Source organism: Hevea brasiliensis, chromosome 16 (assembly GCF_030052815.1).
Source record: "Hevea brasiliensis isolate MT/VB/25A 57/8 chromosome 16, ASM3005281v1, whole genome shotgun sequence".
NCBI lineage: Eukaryota > Viridiplantae > Streptophyta > Magnoliopsida > Malpighiales > Euphorbiaceae > Hevea > Hevea brasiliensis.
In genome coordinates this window covers 58,253,556-58,274,454 of record NC_079508.1, presented here as the reverse complement: position 1 = coordinate 58,274,454, position 20,899 = coordinate 58,253,556, and the positions used below count along the sequence as shown (strand labels likewise).

At 35.1% G+C, this 20,899-nt stretch overlaps 2 protein-coding genes across 3 annotated transcripts; both read right to left on the bottom strand.

Moving 5' to 3' along the window:
- Positions 1-309: 309 nt before the first annotated feature.
- On the bottom strand, positions 310-15,475 carry LOC110632157 (protein EARLY-RESPONSIVE TO DEHYDRATION 7, chloroplastic). The gene is made up of 4 exons (XM_021780275.2): positions 14,383-15,475; positions 13,951-14,117; positions 2,966-3,050; positions 310-698 (listed from the first exon to the last, which is right to left on the bottom strand). Exons 1-4 carry the CDS (start codon positions 15,339-15,341, stop codon positions 509-511), a joined length of 1,401 nt encoding a protein of 466 aa, XP_021635967.2. The 5' UTR covers positions 15,342-15,475; the 3' UTR covers positions 310-508.
- Positions 15,476-16,706: 1,231 nt separating this feature from the next.
- Positions 16,707-20,698, bottom strand: LOC110632131 (uncharacterized). 2 transcript variants are annotated; one of them, XM_021780250.2, is made up of 7 exons: positions 20,438-20,698; positions 19,177-19,293; positions 18,519-18,638; positions 18,353-18,425; positions 17,991-18,077; positions 17,311-17,373; positions 16,707-16,951 (listed from the first exon to the last, which is right to left on the bottom strand). In XM_021780250.2, the coding sequence occupies exons 2-7, from the start codon at positions 19,230-19,232 to the stop codon at positions 16,874-16,876; spliced, it is 477 nt and encodes a 158-aa protein (XP_021635942.1). In that variant the 5' UTR covers positions 19,233-19,293; positions 20,438-20,698; the 3' UTR covers positions 16,707-16,873. The 2 variants fall into 2 exon arrangements, with proteins under 2 accessions (XP_021635942.1, XP_021635941.1); XM_021780249.2 differs by having other exon boundaries at positions 18,347-18,425; positions 20,438-20,697.
- Between the last annotated feature and the right edge of the window lie 201 nt (positions 20,699-20,899).

Here is a 20,899-nt window from a genome sequence, read left to right as displayed (position 1 = left end):
TGTTAATGGGTGGAACTTGTTGGTTTTTTAATGTTCAATAGTTATGGAAGTCCATGATTTGATGAAAATGACAATGGAAATTTAAAGTTGATGTTGCCAGCTGACGCAACTGATAATTTTTAAAGAAACCTAAATTAATTAGTAATGAATCACCCGAGATGGCCAAAACTTTCTCAATTATGCCGAAGGACCAATTCAAACTTTTGATTACCTTAAAAATGCCATACGGGAAACAACTCGCTAAAACTTTTCCTGGAAATATAGTAAGACATCCACTGAAGCAGAGAACACAATCTAGAAAACACCAACTTTGGAACAGGCAGCGTGGTAAATTAAGTTATAGTAATCTTGTCTCTGTAAAATATACAACAGTAATTACAAATTGATGAGGGAAAAAAATAAAATATAAAAGCTAGATTTACAAGCAACAAAGGATAAAAATGAAAGAATGAAAGCTCCAATTGCTACAACCGAAGTTCAGCAATGTTTTAAGAATATCCATCTGCAGTTATTTGGAATTCTTAGCTTTCATCTCAGCAGCAGCAGCTTTAACAGCAGATTTTGCCAGGCTGCTGGATTTTAATGCACTTTTTGGATTAAGTGCTTTTCGAATCTTAAATGCAGCCCATGCAGTCCCTATTGCATGCCCAGCTGCATCAAGACTCTCATTTGTAGCCTCAGCTGCTTGTTCACCATATCTGCAACAAAAACTTCCAATTTGATAACTTCACACTTGGATAGTTATAATATTGTTTTCCTTCATCTCCACAAACACATCATATATCCATTCCCCAACCGAAAGAGAAAGAAAGAGCATTCAAATTGAAGTGATCAGAATATATCCAGTGAAATTCATCCACTGAGGAATAGTTCAGTTGTCACAATGATGATGTTAACTATAACATCACAATCCTTCTAGATATTTTGCAAATTACACAAATAGGAAAAGGCTGAACACAAAATTGGATACGTTTAACCACTAATATAGTCCACAATAATAGTGCTGCACAAAGTTGTGGCCAAATAAATCATGGCATTCAAAATTCAAACCCAGTGAAGAGAAGAGGGAAAAATCATAACATTTGCGTGGGAGAAAAAATTGTCAATTAAGATGGGCATATTTGACTGCTGCTGAGAATATCAGAAGCCACACATCTGGAGATCAGACCGAAAATTCAAACAAAATAAACCTTCCTATGTAAATTGAACCGAAAAAAAAAAAGCAACTCTATTCCAATCCTGTATCTATTGATAATATTCGTCTCTAGTAACCCAGCATAACAAGCTCAAACAGTGTAGTCATAGTGTTTTTGGCCAATTAACATGTCCTAAGCTGGCAGTTAATCAACCAGCTTAGTTTCAGTAATGTCTCAAAAAGGGACAGAAAAGAAACTATTGCCCAAAAGCACTACTGTCTGAAGGAACATATCATGGTATTCTATGTGAAGATTACAAAATGGCATTACAACTTGATCATCTGGAAATTTAAACAAAAATCTGAACTGTGCTTCATCCACCTCAGATTCAAAATAAGCATTTTACACCATTATGCCCATGTCAAAAATCTAACAACTCAGCAGACAAGTTAAAAGATGGCAATGGTCTGCTAAATGCAGTTTTGTAAAGCTTTTGCAGTGACGCAAGCTGAATTCACACATGATAAAAGCTATATAACATTATAACTTTCTCTATTTATTATTATTTGGATGTACATCAATATGAAAAATAGATCTGCACTAAGCTTACTGGAAAAAAGTGTCTAAGGATATTTAATGCCAACTATTCCTATATCATGACCAGCTGTTAAGAAAAAGGATGTGAACCCATCAATTAGTACTAGCCAACTTTTAAAAATCAGGTAAAAAGGCCAGGGTTTAGTGGTTGTCAACGTCCTCTTAAAAGATAAAGAGCTAGGGCGACTAGGATCCCATCCCAATCTCCTGTAAGGCTCATATGCACATTGATTCATTCTCAGGTATTGGTTGGTATGATTGATTGCCACAACAAATATATTTTCACATTTTATGGATGCTACATTTTTTCCCCTTGCATTTGTTCCCTATGGCCTTGTTTAGTCATGGAAAACATTTTCTATTTGCAATTTTCTTCCCCATTTATTAGTCTTTCAACTTTTTATTTTCTAAGTGGAAAATTGAAGAACTAGAAAATATGAATATTTGTCAAAATTTTCAATTCTCCATTTTCTATTTTCCTTCTATAAGATATTTTGTTTGACCTTTTTTGGTTACGTAAGAACTATTTCATTGAAAATATTAATTAACTTTAAACATGAATAAATAAATAGTTTCACAATTGAATCACTTAAATATAATTTTTTACCAATCTAAAGATGCATGTTAAACCTAAAAACTGCAATGATTGTTGTTATCAAACAATTTAACTTAATTTTTCAAATTTAACATAGAATTTTTATATCAATAAGCAAGTTTTTTAAAAAATTGAAAGAAATAATTTAGTTAGTTCTGATCCTTACTTTTAATTTGAAATAAACTTAGCCAGTCTAACATCTTAATCTTAAAATTCATTATTGAAATAAATCAAAGGAAATTTAAAAGAACAACTTGCTATTGGGGTTCAAACCCCAGCAGCAATGTACAAAAATAAGAATGCATTGCAGCTAGTCTGGTATCTCAAGCTGAAAATAAGCAATATAAAAAATTCATGTTTCAAACCTTAATAGGAATACTAATTTGGCATGAGGTAAAACATGGAAAACAATTTAATGTAGTTTTCAAAGGTTAGCTTAAATTTGGAAAATGTCAATTTTCCAGTTTCTTGGAATACTTGAAAAACAAGCTCTGTTTTCCACAACTAAATAATGCCTTTGCTTTTTATTCCCTTTCAATTTTCCATTCTAAGAAGGAAGCACTGAAGTACATATTAACTGTTTCACTTTGTCAGTAAAAGTGCCGCTATGACTGAGTCAGTATGAAGGTCACTATACCTGTGGTTGACGAGTTCAGTTGTCACAGTGGATGATGTTGACATGACATTCCTTCCAGCTACTTCAACAGCATCACAAACCTTGCCTATTTACAAGAAAATGATAAATATAATGAAGAATATAGGAAGATTCAAAACAGTCAAATGAAGATCCAATAAAAGTCCAATCTAGGAAGCTTGAAAACAAAAACAATTGTACGTGATCTGAAAAATTAAACGCTGTAAGAACATTTGTGGCAAATTCAATATTTGAAAAGACAATGGGAAAAAGAAAAAGAAGATGAGCTCAAACAATATGCAAATGGCCACCATCGGAAACTAATAACAGCGTACACATATACAAGCCCACACAAGCATATACATTCAAGGGATTGAAATAATTCCACCATTACAAAGTAATACAAACGTGAAGCAACGTGAAGCTCAAATAGAACACTCTTATACAATGACAAAAGTATTTGAGAGAAAAATAACTCTATTGGAATTTTTATTGATCAAAATCTAACTCAATTACATGGAATTAATGGATATTTGTAGAGCTTTTTAATCTCCTAATCCTAATGGGGAAATAGATCTAATATTTAGGAATTTTGGATAGATAAAATAGGAAAAACTAAATCCTAGTTGAAATAGGGAAAACTAAATTAAAACCTAATTAGAATAGGATGATACACACAAGTTCTAAATAGAATAGGAAAATTAAAGCTAAATCAGAACAGGAAAATCAGAAACTAAATCTACCATTTTTCCCTAGTCCCAAAACAGTATGCTCCACATCATACTCCCCCACTTGAAAAAAAAAAGTCCTTGGAATAGCTGTCAGTGATCCAAAAATATCGTGCTGGCAGCTCCCATACCATTCTCCCACTTGGAATAAAACCTTCCTCGAAATTTTGAAGTGTCGAAGAATTAGGAAAGTCTCTAGAAGATTACACCATATAGTCTTCTTGGCTGATGTCAATAATGTGTAACTACACAAGATGGACCTGAGAAACTGCATTTTACCATCAGCATTCATAGAAAAACCTCTCCGTCATCTCCACGACTTGATGCTCTCCAATTTCCAATATTGTCTCCAAGTATTGTTTTTCTTCAATTTCCTTTGAAATTTTTTGGGCATGATATTCTTCATTTCCTAGGACACACTCCTTAAACTCTTCATCTTCAACCATAGCAAAAGGAAATACAATAAAAGTTTCTAGTTCAGAATTTTTGACATTATTCTCCTCAATGTCAAGTTGCTTTGCGAATCACAAAGCTCTCTTTGTCCTTCACTTTCATGTTCCACAACCAAGGCTTTGGTTGGACCTCCTGTTGACAATTGTTTCCATGAAATAAATTCTACTCATAATCTAGAGGCAGAAATTCTTATTCCAATAAATACTTCATCATGTACCACATACAAACAGGTACCTTTCCTTCTCTTGCTCTCTTGGATTGTAGCTGCTCCCACCATGTAGAGGCACCACCCTTCAATTGACAAGCCACCAATTTGACCCACCTTTCAGGTGTTTATGTTCATATAGTTGAAGAATCTGTCCACATTCACAATCCAATATAAGAATTCTTCTATGTTGAGATCTGTATAGAAATTAGGAATATTAATTTTTAATTGATAATCCTTGCTTTCCTTTTCGTTATACCCATTTGCACCTCTTCTCCTATCAACACCATACTGTTGATGCTATTGAGCCTAATTGGTTCATAGTCATTTTTCTCCCATGAATTTTCATCGTAGACAAATTGCTTACAAGCCAAAAAAGGTAAGTTAATAGGATCACTACGAGTTGCATCATCTTCTGGCTTTCTATCATCATTTTGATCCTTGTTTGTTTTAATTCCCAAAACATCAAGACGAACTGTAATTTCTCCAAAGCGTCTCTCTACACAGCAGAATTTGAGATTCATCTGCAGCTTTAGATGTCACTCCCATCATTGTAACATGTTGTCCCTAAGGTCAAAGTGCTTTAGCTTCCTAATAATTGTCTCAAAAACCACTGTAATTGCCAACTTCATCAAGGTTAGTGTTGAAACTAATGTACTAAGGAGAAATCTCTATGTTTTTCATAGATAAAATTCTTTGTACATGCTCCTATTTATATACAAGTGATTTATCCTAACAAGAAAACTAAGAAGAATAGGAAATAATAGTACAATAGGAAAGAATAATCAAATAAGATTTGAATAATCAAATAAAATTCAAATAATCTGCTACCACAACAAATTAAGGATTCCAACACTCTCCCTCAAATTGGTTCATGTATATTACACATGTACAACTTACAAACTAGAGTATGAAACAAATTACTGCTTAAGATATCAGTAAATACGTCGGCCAATTGTTCTTTGAAGACACATGAGAGACACTTAAAATTCCATCTACTATTTTCTCCTTTATGAAGTATCGATCAATCTCTATATGCTTGATCTGATCATGCTGGATTGGATTGTATACTATGTTGATGGCAGCCTTGTTATCACACAATAAGGATAAACTATTGATCTCTAATAACTTTATTTCTTCTATCAATTTCTGTAACCATAATAGCTCACAAATGCCCTGTGCCATGGCCTTGTATTCTTCTTCTGCACTGAATCTAGCTGTCACATTTTGCTTTTAACTTCTCCAAGTGACTAGGTTACCACCAACAAAGGTACAATAATCCATAGTAGACCTCCTATCATTAAGAGATCTAGCCAGATCTACATCTGTAAAAACTTTTATTTGGAGATCGCCATGACTTAAAAAAAGAAGTCATTTTCCAGATGCAGATTTAAGATATCTCAAAATACGAAAAACAACTTCTAAGTGAGGTTCTCTAGGATTACACACATACTAGCTTACCGGACTCACCGCATAAGCTATGTTAAGTCTAGTATGTAAGAGATAAATCAATCTTTCAACCAACCTCTTATATCTCCCTAAGTTAACTGATTCCCCAATTCTTGCTTGTAATCTGTGATTACTTTCAATAGGTGATTTTGCAGATTTACAGCCCAACATTCGTTTTGTAGACAAAACAAAAACATCCAAAAATTTTTGAAAGGACAGTATAAGAATTATGGCATTGTAAAACCTCTAAAAGGCTTTTAAAGTTCAGTGTTCTCAGAGACATTCTATTGATAAGATATGTTGCAGCAAGAATTGCATTCCCCCAATAAGGTGTAAGAAGATTGTTACATATCAGAGAAGAAGACTGAGGCAGAATAAGAGTTAGTTGTATGAGTTGTAAGTGGCAGAAGAATAGTTGTCAAGTAGCTGTCAATTAGCTAGTTGTATGAGCTGTAATTGGTGGGAGAATGGTTGTCAAATAGCTGTCAAGTAGTTATAAACTCTATTGCAGTTCATTATAAAGGCATTCTGATGCTTTCTTAAGAAATAACAATTCTCTCTCTTTTCTGATTCTATTTCTCTCTCTCTACTTCTTCTTCCTCCTTCCTAAATTCTTCTAATTCTTCTCTGTTAGGGTTTCAATCCTAACATTTGGCTTGCCGAGGGGAAATTGAGTGGGTAATTCATTGTTTTGGATCGCAACAATGACTTGATCTGTTGGCATAATTGGAGGAGAAGATGAGATGGTTAAGTTGGCAGAATTGAAGGAGAAGATGAGAAGTTTCTCAGATCAGATGGAGAAAATGCAGGAGGAAATTAATCAGTCAACTAGGGATAATGATGCATTGCGAGGGGATATGAGTGCCTTTATGAGCAAATTGAGCAAGGATAAAGGAATAGGAGATGTTGTTGGGAAAGTTGGTGCTAGATCTGGTATTAGAGAAGCTGAGAATAGGGGACTATTATCCATTCCTCCTAGTAATCAACAGTTGAAGGATCAAGAAAGTTATGGAAATAGCTATAACAATAAAGATATGAATCTTTTCTTGCCTAAAATTGAATTGGTTACTTTTGGGGGAAAGGAACCTAGGGTTTGGCTACAGAAATGTGTGAAATATTTTGAGGTTTACAAAGTACCTATGGATCAGAGAATTGGAATAGCTAGTTTGTTTTTGGTTGATAGGGCAGATGCTAGATTTCAAAACTAGAATAGAGGGGAAAACCATTCTTGGGAAGAGTTTGAAAAGGGAATTTGTCATAGATTTGGGGAACAAGGGCTGGAAGATATTGTGGAAGAATTTATGAAATTTAAGCAAGAAAATTACTTAGAAGAATATCAAAATATCTTTGAGGATTTGAGGATAAGGATGGAAAGGGTTATGCCAGATTTAAGAGAGGCTTATTTTCTTTCAGCCTTTATTGGAGGGCTTAAGGATGAAATTAGATTAATGGTAAGAATGATGAACCCAGCTACTTTATCTGCTACAATAGAGATTTCTAGGCTGCAAGAACAGTTATGGGATACAAAAAAGAATAGAACCTTCAATAAAACCTTCAATTTCAACCCTAGATCTATAACTTCCAATTTTACTCCATATAATTCCTACTCCAAACCTACTCAATTGTTTCCTTACCCCCCTAAACCACCAAATCCAGATTTGAACAGTAAAGACCTAAATTCTGCTCCTACTACCAGTAAACCAACTTCTACTGGAAATACTTCTTTTGTTAACCAAAATTCCAATGCTAACATTACCAAATCTACTGCCCAGAATAACCCAAATTCTAGATTCCAATCCAAACCCTATTATAAATGTGGAGACAAATACTTTCTAGGCCATCGATGTAAAACTAAGACATTAGCAGCTTTGCAAGTTGGAGAGCAGGAAGATGGGAATGGAGAGGAGGTTTGGCATGAGGTGGCAAAAGAAATGGAAGATGTGGGTGATCAAGGAGAACTTATGCTTTCTGTCCATGCAGTAGAAGGGAGTGAAGGGGCAAAAACTATTAGAATTTTAGGGATCCATAAAAATAGAGAAATTGTGATTTTAATTGATAGTGGCCGCAATAGTAGTTTTATTAACAAGAAAGTGGCTGAGGAACTTAAGTTAGAGTTGGTGGATATACCTACTACAATAATAGCAGTAGTTGATGGAAGAAAATTGAAGTGCAGTCATCAGTGTCAGCAGTTTATGTGGAAAATTCAGTCCTATTAAGTTTCAATTTGACTTTAGAATACTATCATTGGGGAGTTTTGATATGATTTTGGGAGTGGATTAGCTTAGGAGCTTTAACCCAGTACTATTTGATTTTTGAGCCTATAGCATTTCCTTTATGAAAAAAGGAAAGGAAGTGGTTTTACAAGGACTAAAATTGCAAAGGAGGGAAGGGAAGGCTGGTATGTTGTCATTCTAATGACTTATTTGGAAGAAATGGAGTGGATTTTCAATCTCCCTTACTATGTATAGTGTAGTCTCAAGTTGGATCGTCTTCAGCACCTCAAAAGGGGGCATTTGGTGAAGCTGCAGTAATAGATTTGGGACTGCGGTAATAGATTTTAAAGAACCTCAATAGCTGCCACCATTCAAAAGTCACAACCATGCTATCCCTTTGCAACCTAATACACAACCAATTAATATTGGGCCATATAGGTATCCCTATTATCAAAAGGCTGAAATCGAGAAGCTGGTTTCAGTGATGTTAGCTTCCTCAATAATCCAACTAAGTACAAGCCATTTTTCATTGCCGTTACTTTTAGTTAAAAAAAAATATAACACATGGAGGTTTTGTATAGACTATAGAAAGTTGAATGAGAAGACTGTTAAGGACAAATTTCCTATCCCCATTATAGATAACTTGTTGGATGAATTAAATGGGGCCAAGTATTTTTCAAAGATTGATTTGAGGGCTGGTTATCATCAGATCAGAATGGAGCCTCAAGATGTCCCTAAGACAACATTTAGAACTCATCTTGGTCACTTTGAATTCAATGTCATACCATTTGGACTGATAAATGCACCAGCCACATTCCAAGCCTTAATGAACCAGATCTTCCAACCTCATTTAAGGAAACTTGTGTTGGTGTTTTTTGATGATATTCTTATTTTCAGCAAGGATTGGGAATCTCATTTGCAACATTTAGAGGAGGTTTTTAAGATCTTGAAAGAGCAGCAGCTTTATGCTAAACAATCCAAGTGTTCCTTTGGGCAAACAGAAGTGGAGTATTTGGGGCACATTATAACTGCTGAGGGTGTCGCTACTGATCCTAAAAAAATTCAAGCTATGCTACAATAGCCAACTCCAATTTCTATTAAAGAATTGAGGAGTTTTTTGGGGTTGACGGGGTACTACAAGAAGTTTGTGAAAAACTATGGTATAATTAGCAAACCTCTTAATGATCTTATAAAAAAAGACTCATTTCAATGGTCTGAGAAAGCTTAAGAGGCATTTGATACTATTAAAAGAGCCATGACAGAAGCATCAGTACTTGCCTTGCCAGATTTTAATATTCCTTTCATTGTTGAAACTGATGCATGTAATTGGGGTATAGGGGCTGTTCTCCAACAAAATGGCCATCCACTAGCTTATATTTCCAAAACTTTTGGTCCTAGAAATCAGTCCCTATTTGTGTATGAAAAGGAATTATTGGCAATTACTTTTGCCATTTCTAAGTGAAGGCATTATCTTGAGCAAGGTCAGTTCTTTAATAAAACTGACCATGAGAGCATCAAATACTTGTTGGAGCAGAGGTTACATACTAATCTACAGCAGAGGGGGATTTCTAAGTTATTGGACCTTGATTATAAAATTTTATATAGAAGAGGGGTTGAAAATAAGGCAGCTAATGCCCTATCTAGGAGACCAACAAGGCAAGAGTCATTTTGTGGTGCTATAAACTCTTCTATTACCCCTCCATGGATGGATAATCTCATTCAAAGTTATGATAAAGATTGCAAAGCAACTCAATTAGTGCAATGGCTATCTTTAGACAGTAATGCTAATCCAGGATTTAAATTGAGGAATGGTGTTCTTTATTTCCAGGATAGATTGTAAGTGGGTTCTACTACAACTTTGAGGAAGCAGATTATTGAATTATACCATAATAGTGCTTTGGGGGGATACTCAGGAGTCAATGTGACCTATTTGAGGCTCAAAAAGCATTTTTTCTGGCCTGGGATGTTAAGGGATATCATGGTATGGATTCAACAATGTGACACATGTGCAAGGTGCAAAAGTGAATACTGTGCTGCCCCAGGATTATTGCAGTCATTGCCTATTCCTACTCAAGCATGGCAACACATTACAATGGACTTCATTGACTAGTTACCAAAGTCAAAAGGGAAAGACACCATACTGGTGGTAGTGTGTAGATTCACAAAGTATGGTCACTTCATACCTCTGGCTCATCCATATACTACTATTGCAGTAGCTAAATTGTTCTTGGATAATGTGTTTAAACTTCATGGAGCACCACTTACTATTGTCAGTGATAGGGACAAAGTTTTTACAAGCCTATTTTGGAAGGAGTTGTTCAAATGCACGGGCACCACTTTGTCTTATAGCTCTGCCTATCATCCTCAATCAGATGGGTAGACCAAGAGACTTAACCAGTGTCTAGAGGCTTATCTGCGATGCATGGTTCATCTCAAACCATCAACTTGGTGCAATTGGCTTTCACTTGCAGAGTGGTGGTATAATTCATCCTCCCATAGTGCCATTAAGATGTCACCTTTTGAGGCTTTGTATGAATATAAACCATCCTTCCTTCCAATCATTCCTACTGACTTGCCCTCTGTGGGAGCAGTGGGGGATTTTTTACAACAGAGGCAGTAGCTGGATTAATTGCTTAAGGAGAATTTGCAGATGGCTCAGAATAAAATGGTGCAACAAGCTAACAAGCATAGGTCTGAAAGGGAATTTATGGTGGGAGATTGGGTTTATTTGAAGTTACAGCTTTATAGGCAAACTTCTGTGGCATTAAGACACAATTTGAAGCTTTCTCCTAAGTATTATGGGCTTTTCCAAATCCTAGCTAAGATTGGGACAGTGGCCTATAAGCTTCAACTACCTCCTACTTCTTCAATGCACCCTATATTTCATGTGTCTATGTTAAAGAAAAAGTTGGGCAGCAATATTGTTCCCCTTTTTGAGTTACCTACAATACATGAAGATGCTGTGATAGTAGCTCCAGAAAAGGTTCTTCAAACTAGAACCATTACTAGGATCAGCACCATATTTTTCAAGGGTTAATCAAGTGGTTGACCCTTCCTGTAGAAGATGCAACTTGGGAAGACAATTCTTTTATTGTGAACCAGTTTCCAGGAGCTAAACTTTCTTTGGGACAAGAAAGTCCTAATGGGGGAGGTATTGTTACATATCAGAGAAGAAGATTGAGGCAAAATAAGAGTTAGTTGCATGAGTTGTAAGTGGCAGGAGAATAGTTGTCAAGTAGCTGTCAATTAGCTAGTTGTATGAGCTGTAATTGGCGAGAAAATGGTTGTCAAATAGCTGTCAAGTAGTTATAAAAACTATTGTAGTTCATTATAAAGGCATTCTAATGCTTTCTCAAGAAATAACAATTCTCTCTCTTTTCTGATTCTATTTCTCTCTCTCTACTTCTTCTTCCTCCTTCCTAAATTCTTCTAATTCTTCTTTGTTAGGGTTTCAATCCTAACAAAGACTTAGAGCAAATATAAGAGATCGAGCCGCCTCTAATAAATGTTTATTTTTTCTTTTAAACACTCCATTTTGTTCACTAGTATTGACATAACTAGTTTGATTCATTATACCAATTAAATTCGAATAAGCATGAAAGACACCATTAACATATTTTGTGCCATTATCAGTTCTTAAAATTTTAGCCTTAGCATCAAATTGTGTGCAAATCATTTTGTGAAACTGCTGAAAGTAAGTAAACACTTCACTTTTTGCTCCCACCAAATAAACCCATATCAACTTGGTGCAACAGTCAATAAAAGTGACAAACCATCTATACACAAATAAAGAAGTAGTTTAGGTAGGTCCCCATACATCAGAATGAATAATCTTAAAATGGACCAAACTTCTATTAACTGTTGAAAGATAAGATTGTCTTACATGTTTAGTAAATTCACAAGCATCACAAACTAATAAATCAGAGTTACAACTTCTAAATAAATTAGAATATAACCTTTCTAAAGCAGAAAAAGATGGATATCCTGATCTCCTATGCCACTGGATAACTCCTCATTAGCACTCATAGACTATCCTAATAAAGCCTAGTTTGCTTCGAGATTTGAGGAACTACAACCATCATCTAGAAAACACAGACTATCTCGCAATCTACCACTGCCAATTAATTTTCCTATCTTCAAATCTTGAAATATGCAATGAGTAGAAAAAAATTCAATTTTGCAATTAAAGGCTTGGGCAATAGAACTGACAGATAAAAGAATAATAGCACAGCTGAGAACATGAAGAACTAAAGTGAGATTTATATTGAGAGTGCACGTAACAGAACCTATACTAGAAATTGTGGTTAAGAAACCGTCAGCTATATGGACTTTTTTTTTTCCTTAGCATGGAGAATAGGTAGATAATTCATTTGAAGAGCCTGTTATATGTTTGTTCACTCTAGAATCTATAATCCAACAAGATTTGTTAAGATTAGCAAGGAAAGCATTACCTGATTTGGCAAAATTTGAAGAGCCAACTATAAAAGATTAAAATTCAAACCAAGACAGCAAACGCCTTAAGGATTGAACTTCTTTATTGGAAAAAAATTCCAATACCATCTGTTCTTTCAAAGTAATCCATTTTTTTGGACATATTCACTTGTGGTTAGGTCCAAGACAATGGCTGGGTAGAAGCGCAACACACAAGGAACTGTTAAAAAAGTCGGAAAAAAAGGTTCATGTGTTGTGCACAGTAATGTGAATAGTGTCAATGAACAGTAAGCGCAACAATGCACATGAACAGTACTAAAGCCCACCCTAATGAATCGAAAGCTCTAATAACATGTTAAAACTAATGTGTTTGAGAAAAATTTTCGTGTTTTCATATATAAAATTCTTTGTACGTGCTCCTATTTATATGCAAGTGATTTATCCTAACAAGAAAACTAAGATAAATAGGAAATAATAGTCCAATATGAAAGAATAATCAACTAAGATCCTAATAATCTGCTAATACAATAAATAAGAGATTCCAACAATTAGCCATCTTGATTGGGGTGGTTTCCCTACTTTGATACTATCTGACGCAACGTGAACTTAAATAGAACACACTCACACGATGCATAAAGTTATTTGAGAGAAAAATAACTCTACTGGAATTTTTATTGATCAAAATCTAACTCAATTACATGGAACTAAGGGATAATTATAGAACTTTTTAATTTCCTAATCCTAAAATAGATCTACTATTTAGAAATTTTAGATAAACTAAAATACAATAGGAAATCTAAATAAAATAAGAAAAACCAAATCCTAGTTGAAATAGGAAAGCTAAATTAAAACCTGATTATAATAGAAAAATACACAAGTCCGAAATAGAATAGGAAAATTAAAAACTAAATCTACAATTTTTCCTTATCCCAAAACAACATGCTCCGCATCAAACAGGAATAAATCTAATGCAGCAACATATCTAAATATGAACACTCTTCCTGGTTCCAACCTTATCTCAAGAACTCTGACTAGTTAGACCTCCCACTTTTGCAATCATTTAATGTGCGTTAACTCAATACCTAGCTCAACATCGTAAACATTTGAGTTCAACTTTTTTTTTAGAAAAAAGAAACGATTAGTGGCCAGGAGTACAACTATATATACAGAAATACAATTCTTTTGCATTAGGTACTAATCAATTACTTCAAAATTTACTATACAGAAGTCTCATATGCTACTAAACTTTACAAACATCCTTTGAACAAAGTTTGAGATGAGACTTTCAAATGAAACAAGGAGCCAAGGAAAAGGTCAAAGAAAGTTGGACAACCAAATATTAAGTACCAAAAGCAGTACATAGAGCCACATCCCACATAATTTTTTAACTTTTAAACTAAAAAAAAAAAAAGATGTAATGAGAATAAAGCATAGAGTGATAAATCTAATTCAATTCTATCCATTATTCAATGTGCAATATTAAATGATAGGTTTAGGATGGTAACATACTAAATCCATCCAGGGACGCAAGCACAATTTCCCCTGGCAGGAGGCCAAAGAATTTCTTGCCCACTTTTGAATTTGCAACTTTACTAGTGAAAATTCCAGATACTTTCACAACCCCAGAGAGAACTCCCTTGGCAACTTTCTCTGTCCTTTTTGTAATCTTCTTAACTCTACAAGATAATCAAATTAAAATATCACTATTCAATTGTTTCAAATAAAGCAAATATATAGGTGATGCCACAATTAAAAAGGTAGCATCTATTACTTTCCGATCTATGATGAACGCAATGAGCTTGGGCATTAAGGAAAATGGGTCCGGTGCTGAAACAGAACAGAACAAATAGACAGAGAGAAAAACTAAGCTAGTCCACAAACGACAACAAATAAAACAGAGCAAATGCAAAAGTCAACTCTAAATTACTCCTATTCTCACACCTTCTAATCCTTTTCATAGTGTCAGGACTAATCTCTGATTTCGACTTGAAACTCATCCTTCTCTTCATGACCTCATTCCCCCATTTCATCCTATCTACAGTCACATCCCCGCACCACAAAATGCCCTTAATCAGGTGCCCTGAACCCGTAGCAATCACCTTTGCAGTAGTGCTACTATAATCCTCCACATTGGGTGCCAATGTGGTCCAATACGCCGCACACCTCCCCTCCATCAATTCTTTCTTGTCCTCATTCTGCAAATCCGCCGGTGAAGTCTCCTTCACTGTCAACTCACTCAACAAAGCGTCTCCCTTAGCTTCAGCGTTCTCAGAAACTTTCTGGATTGTAAAACAGCTATAAGCCTGTAAAATGCCATCGAACTCCTTCAACAACGCCTCCTGCCCTTTGGATGCAATGGTCAAACCATAGTTCAATATATCATTCGAATCACTACTATTTTTGTTTATACTCTTCTTGTCCTCCTCATCACTGCTCGAATCCGAGTCCTGGTGCTCCTTGGGCAACCGGAGGGAGAAAAAATAATGCGAATCGTCTAGTTTTACTGCTGCCTCGTCCTTGGCTAAAGGCCATTGGATCTCGTCAGCGACTCGAGCGAGAACGGCGACGATATTATCACCCTGGCGGAGGCGGAAAATGGAGAGATCTCCACAAGCGAGCTCGACACTATAGTTCTTGTCGATTAGATTGAGAACGGCACCGGGGATTGTGATCAATACTTCCTCCATGGCCTCCGGTGGGGCAGAGGGGGTATGGTGATTGTATTCTTCGGGGTCAGGGAAGAGATTTTCGACGAGGTCGCGCATGTCGATGGTAGGGTAGAGGTTGGAAGATGGTGATTGAAGAGTAGGGTTTGAGTGGAGATGAGAAGGAGAATCGGGATTTGATAGGATCACTTCTGGATACAGGGATTTTTTTGGATTAGCGTTTTGGGAAGCCATTGTTTATGTTTGAAGGGAAAGGTGGGGAGAGAGATAGATCCTGGTTTTTTTTTTTTCGTGGGATGAGAGGAACAGTTATGGCGGTTGGGAGTTGAAACCGTATTGATGGAGATGGTAATGGGCGTGAAATAAACGCGCAAGGGGAAGTTCGGAAAATTCGGGGCGCGGGATACGAAAATTTTCTGGGGACTTCCCGCGCTCGTCCTGCATTTGAGTGTGGATTCACCCGATTATTTTTTTATGGAAAAACCTTTTCTTTAATGGAAAACGATTAATTTGTTTTTAACAAGGTAAAATTTACTACGTAGATAACTATAACTAGATGAATTAATAATAATTCATTAGTGGTAAAAACAACAAAGTACAATCAAATTGAATAAAATCTAACGTAAATATAGAAGACATCATTGATTTTTATCATGTTATTGCTTAAAACTTAAATTAATATTTATTAGATACTGTAAGTAAAATATTTATTAGGCATCCAAGCCATTTTAAAGATTTTTTTTTTAAGTATAATGATTATAACTTCTTATTTGGAATTTAAAATTTTATGATGATTTAATTCAATTAATTTTTTAATTAATTTTTATATTTAAAATGAAAAATTTTAATTTTTTAAATTTAAAAAATTATTTTAAAATTTATGTATGATTGTATAAAAAAAATTAATTTGTTTCTTGTAAATAATTTATTTTAAACAAAACCCATATTTTTTTTTAGATAAATTTTACATGTCATCTTATTATTTATAATTTCTAATTTATAATAAAAATATATCTAAATATTAATTTAATTAACAATGAAATCTTTTTAACCTATTTTCATTAATTTTGCGTTATTAGCATTACTAGGAAAAAAAGAATAAAAAATCTCATTACCTTCAATATGAAAATGACCGCAAGAAGAAAAGATGGTGACTTCTTTCCTCCCCTCCACAGGAACACTCACTCTCCCCTCCCCTTCCTCTTACCTAAGCTTAGAGTCTCCACTGCCGCCATTGCCCCCACAGCAACTGCCGTTGGCATCCCCTACTTCTTTCGCTTTCTTCTCCTCTCTCTAACCCTCGCTTTTGCTTTTCAAATCTGCTCCCCTCACTCATGCAAAGTCGATTTCATCAAGCATTTCGCAGATCAAGTTGCCAGCACCTATTGGAGAAATAGATTTGCTTTTGAATAGTCATGCATTTGTTACTTGCATTGAGTTCCAGATTTTTGAGCTGCTCAATACAATTTGGGTAAAGCTCCAATCTTTTTCCAATTGATTGTGCATGTCCATTTCTTAATAGTCTTCGTGGCTAAAATTACTACCATCACTGCTAACATTGTGCACATGCAATCTTCAGAAAATCCATGTTGTCAAGGGTAATAATAATAATAATAATAATAATAATAATAATAATTCTGGTTGAAACAAGACACAAGAAAAAAAACACAAGCAGCAGTACAAATTCTGCCATAGGCACATAAAGACATAAAGCTATGGTTCTTAGGCCATAGACACGTATACCAAATTTTTTCACCACAATGTCATTATTTTGCATCTGATGATTGTATATTGTGGCGCTTGAAAAATTCTCGAAATCCATAAGCACTGAGGTCATAGTTGAACTGCAAATATTAAAAAAATACGAACAGAATCAGACAGAATAAGAGAAAAGAAAATGAAAACATTTTGAAGAAATTTCAAATGTTACTATTTCAAGTTTCAGCTTGTCTTATTGCAAGACTAGGTTTTGGACTCTTAATTGAAATGCATATAATTCTGAAACATCAAATTTGAAGCAAAAGGACCTTTTAATTATAATTGTAATGACTGTCCAGATACCTCATTAATCAGCAGATCATCACAAACAATTAAATGATAAATTTTTCTAAACTTGCTGTCATTTTTGAAGAACAGTGCCAATGCTATGAGCACTAGTTAAACCTACAAGCGTTATAAAGGATAGAAAAGATTCAGAACTCACAGGTAGAACTTTTACAGAGTATCTTGTGATGCCTGGATCAACAACCCTTCCCTGAATGGCTGCCTGAATCAGAAACACAAGCAACACTAAGAGGAATAATATTACATTATTAATAATCTATATTTCTTTTATTTGTTCATTGGGAACAGTCGTTAATTGAACATGGGGAAAAGATGAAATATTTTTCTAAGATAATTTGATTCTTCACAAAGGACCACATAGTAAGGAAATGATTCAAGAAAACTTTTATACTATCTATTCTCACTTTGGTATCTGATTACTGAGAGCAAAACATAACAAAAAGAAGAAAATTTTCTGAATTGCATAATTGACTTCTGCTATCAATTTCACTTTTCCTACTCCACTTTCCTGCTTATCAAACATTTCTTATATACAAGGCTGCTAAGTAACCATTATCCATGGATGACCAATATCCTCCATTAGAAAAAATGATGGGCACTGCTGGGTGATAACATCAAACCAACATTAATTCTGTCAACATAATCTACCAATCATTTGCAAACCCAGGCCAAAAATAATTGGGCCAAAATTTGTAATATTAAAAGAAAAAAGGCTAACTTCCAGCAAGTTCTTGATTTATGCACTAACAAAGACATCCATCCACCATTACCAATCACATGAAGATGAGAACAGTAAATCTCTAAAGACGATCATCATACTTGTGCTGGACTGTGAAATATTTCGATGAATGGATATTCCTTCTTCTGCCGTGTTATACAAAATCCAGGATATTTTGGACATTCAACCTGGGAAAAAAAAAAACGTGATTAACAAATGATCAAGGATGCTAAATCACACTTCAAGTATTTTGAGAATTGTTCTTAAAGCATCACAAAATTAAGTCTAAGAGAAAGTTTGGTAACAGTTCTAAACCTTATAAAAATTTGGGAAAAAGATGGCCTCAACTACAAGCATGGCTTTACACAATTACGGCTCAACTACAAACATGGTAATTTCCAAAAATATAAAGAATAGCATATCATAAAGCATAATTCATTCACAAGATAAAACTTACACGCACAAATTTTACATGTGGATAAAACTCAGCAGCAGATTCCTCAAGTACCCGGTCAAGATGTTTTGTGTAATTACCCCTGCATTACCCAAAATAAAAAGTTAGACATAGAGTTAAAATGATGATGAGTGGAATGCAAAGAGGAAGGGTAAGAGCATTCAATTCATGTCACCTGATGGTAAAAGCAACAACAACAGGGCGTCCTTCATGAAGCAGCTGGACAAATTCACGCTCTGATGTAAAATGAACAACCCGTGAATGGCCCAAATCTTTAGGATACCCGGTATAATACCTTGAAATTCACATTAGCCACACCAAGAAATTAAAAAAAAAAAAAAAGGAGCTTAGCTTCAGTACAAAACCCAAGGCAATAAAAATGCATTACAAAGACCAAGAAAGTGAAGGAAATGTTCCCATGCAGTTTTATCATGAGATGGTTCTCTATTGACACCATAATATATGCATGGCAGTCCCAGGGGAGGGAGGGGAGGGAGAGAGGAGAAGGTGGGCGGCAAAGGAGGAGATGGGAGGAGATGAGAAAATCTTTACCTTATCTTGTTTGGGAAATTATAAATAAAATAAGAAAATGAGAAGGGAGGGAATTGTTTTTATTTTGTTTGTATAGGTGGAAGGAAAATGAATTTTAATCATAAAAAAGAGAACAAATACTTATCATTTCACTCAGTTTCATAAAGGAGAGAGAAAGGGGATTCCCCACCATTCTCCTTCCCTCCCCGCCATTAACATTCTTGCCATGCATAGAGTAAGTACCAACAATATAATGAGTAACATGTTGTGTGGGCAGGAAATGAAATATAGATGACACTCACTTGCATGAGGCACGTAGATGGTTGATCATTCTATCCAAAAATGATTGATCCTCCATTTTATGCAAGCATAAAGCAATGCAACAACTTTTATGTTATACTGAAAGATGTATTAATTCCCTGTGCATGATATCGAATCCAAATTAATTATTACATCAGTTCAACCATAAATTCCAAACATATTTGACAAGTAATCTATAAAACTAAAATCAAATTCAAAACCTTCGGATCAACAACATGCACTTAGCCCACAGAAAATTCAGTATTGAAAGAACAACAAAATGAGCAGAGAATCCAAAGATCAAAGGTTTCCCAACAAGAACTCTAATTGGAATTGAAATCGTTGAAAAAATGTGAGGAATGAAATTCCAAAATCAGGTAGTCCAACCTCACTGCTGCTGCCAGCCCATCTCTGGAATCTGGCAAGAAAGCTATGGAGGGTAGCCGGCAATAGCTAGAGAGATCAGATGGCAGTAGGGTACCCAATAATTTTATCCCAACCCGATAAAAGTTCACACCTTACATTATATCTACCCTAAGGCTACCCAAACACGCTCCAGAACTCATTTATTTTCTTTCGTTTTTTCAGACAATTTAATAGAGCATCCAAATCTAATATGAAAATCACTCGAATCTAGCATAATTAACATTCTAATAACCCATTAGCTCAACCCTTTGTTTGGAAACTAAAATTTTAAAAGAATTCAATGATTTGTTTTTGCTCAATAAGAGTTCATTTCTTTTGGAAACCAATTTTACGATAATTCAATTCAATTGATTTCATTTTTTTTTTCTCAATTTCTCGTGTTTGGAATGAATTTGTTTCTTCGTAACTTAAAAAGAATTTCACTTTAAAAGAGAGAAATCAAGCATGGTTGTGTTTGCAAAGCAAATGATTTATTACAAAGGAAGCCAATATAATTAGAAGCCAGAGAAAAACATCACTATAATAAGAAACTTGCCTTATATTTTGCAGAGAGGGTTCCTAAGATATATGCATCCAACAGAGCGAAGCACAAACTATAAATGGACTCTTCACTCTAATTGAGTGTTTTAAGGGTGATGATCATCATATCCAAAAAACCGAAACCATGACCACATTTCTAGTTTAAACTAATTATTAATTAATTAGAAGAGAAAGAAGTGAATTTAGCACTTGCAAAAGAAACGTTCCAAGCCGTTATGCGTTCTTGTGTTGGAGTCTGAGAATAGATGAATAACAGATGATATGAAAATACAATACAAAACTTCAAAGAAATCGGACCTATCTGAGAGAGCACGGGTAGGCTGAGTTCCACAGAGGCAGGCAGGAAGGGCGTGAGTGACTATTTGAGAGAGTACGGGTTGAGGCGTGAGTGCCTGTATCTGAGAGAGCACGCGTTGAGGCGGGAGTGACTGTATCTGAGAAAAGCACATCACCTGTTCGACAGAGTGTGGCTGTGAGAGAACGACGCTATCACTTACTGGAGAGAGTACCCAGCCTACATCTAAAACGGCATAGTCTCGGCAGAGTTTTGAAGGTTTCGAGAAAATTAAATTAAGAAATTGCAAAGGCCGCCGAATTCTCGGGGGCCCGGGAGCAACAAGACAGGCTCAAGTGTTGGAGCTGAGTTGAATTGGGCCTAAGCCATTTTAGTTTTCCTGCCTTGTATTTATATAGGCCTCAATTCTTTCTTAATTTGCCCATATGAGAATCCATTCACATTGCAAGGAGAAACTCTCCTTC

Bases quoted from the DNA above. Each gene is read 5' to 3' on its own strand.
- LOC110632157 (XM_021780275.2), bottom strand. From the start codon at position 15,341: ATGGCTTCCCAAAACGCTAATCCAAAAAAATCCCTGTATCCAGAAGTG. The intron at 14,118-14,382 runs GTGTGAGAATAG...ATTATCTTGTAG, and splicing joins ACTATGAAAAGGATTAGAAG to AGTTAAGAAGATTACAAAAA. The intron at 3,051-13,950 runs GTATGTTACCAT...TCTTGTAAATAG, and splicing joins TGCGTCCCTGGATGGATTTA to GCAAGGTTTGTGATGCTGTT.
- LOC110632131 (XM_021780249.2), bottom strand. From the start codon at position 19,232: ATGGAGGATCAATCATTTTTGGATAGAATGATCAACCATCTACGTGCC. The intron at 18,639-19,176 runs GTGAGTGTCATC...GTGAATTTCAAG, and splicing joins CATCTACGTGCCTCATGCAA to GTATTATACCGGGTATCCTA. The intron at 18,078-18,346 runs GTAAGTTTTATC...TTTTTTTCCCAG, and splicing joins CACATGTAAAATTTGTGCGT to GTTGAATGTCCAAAATATCC.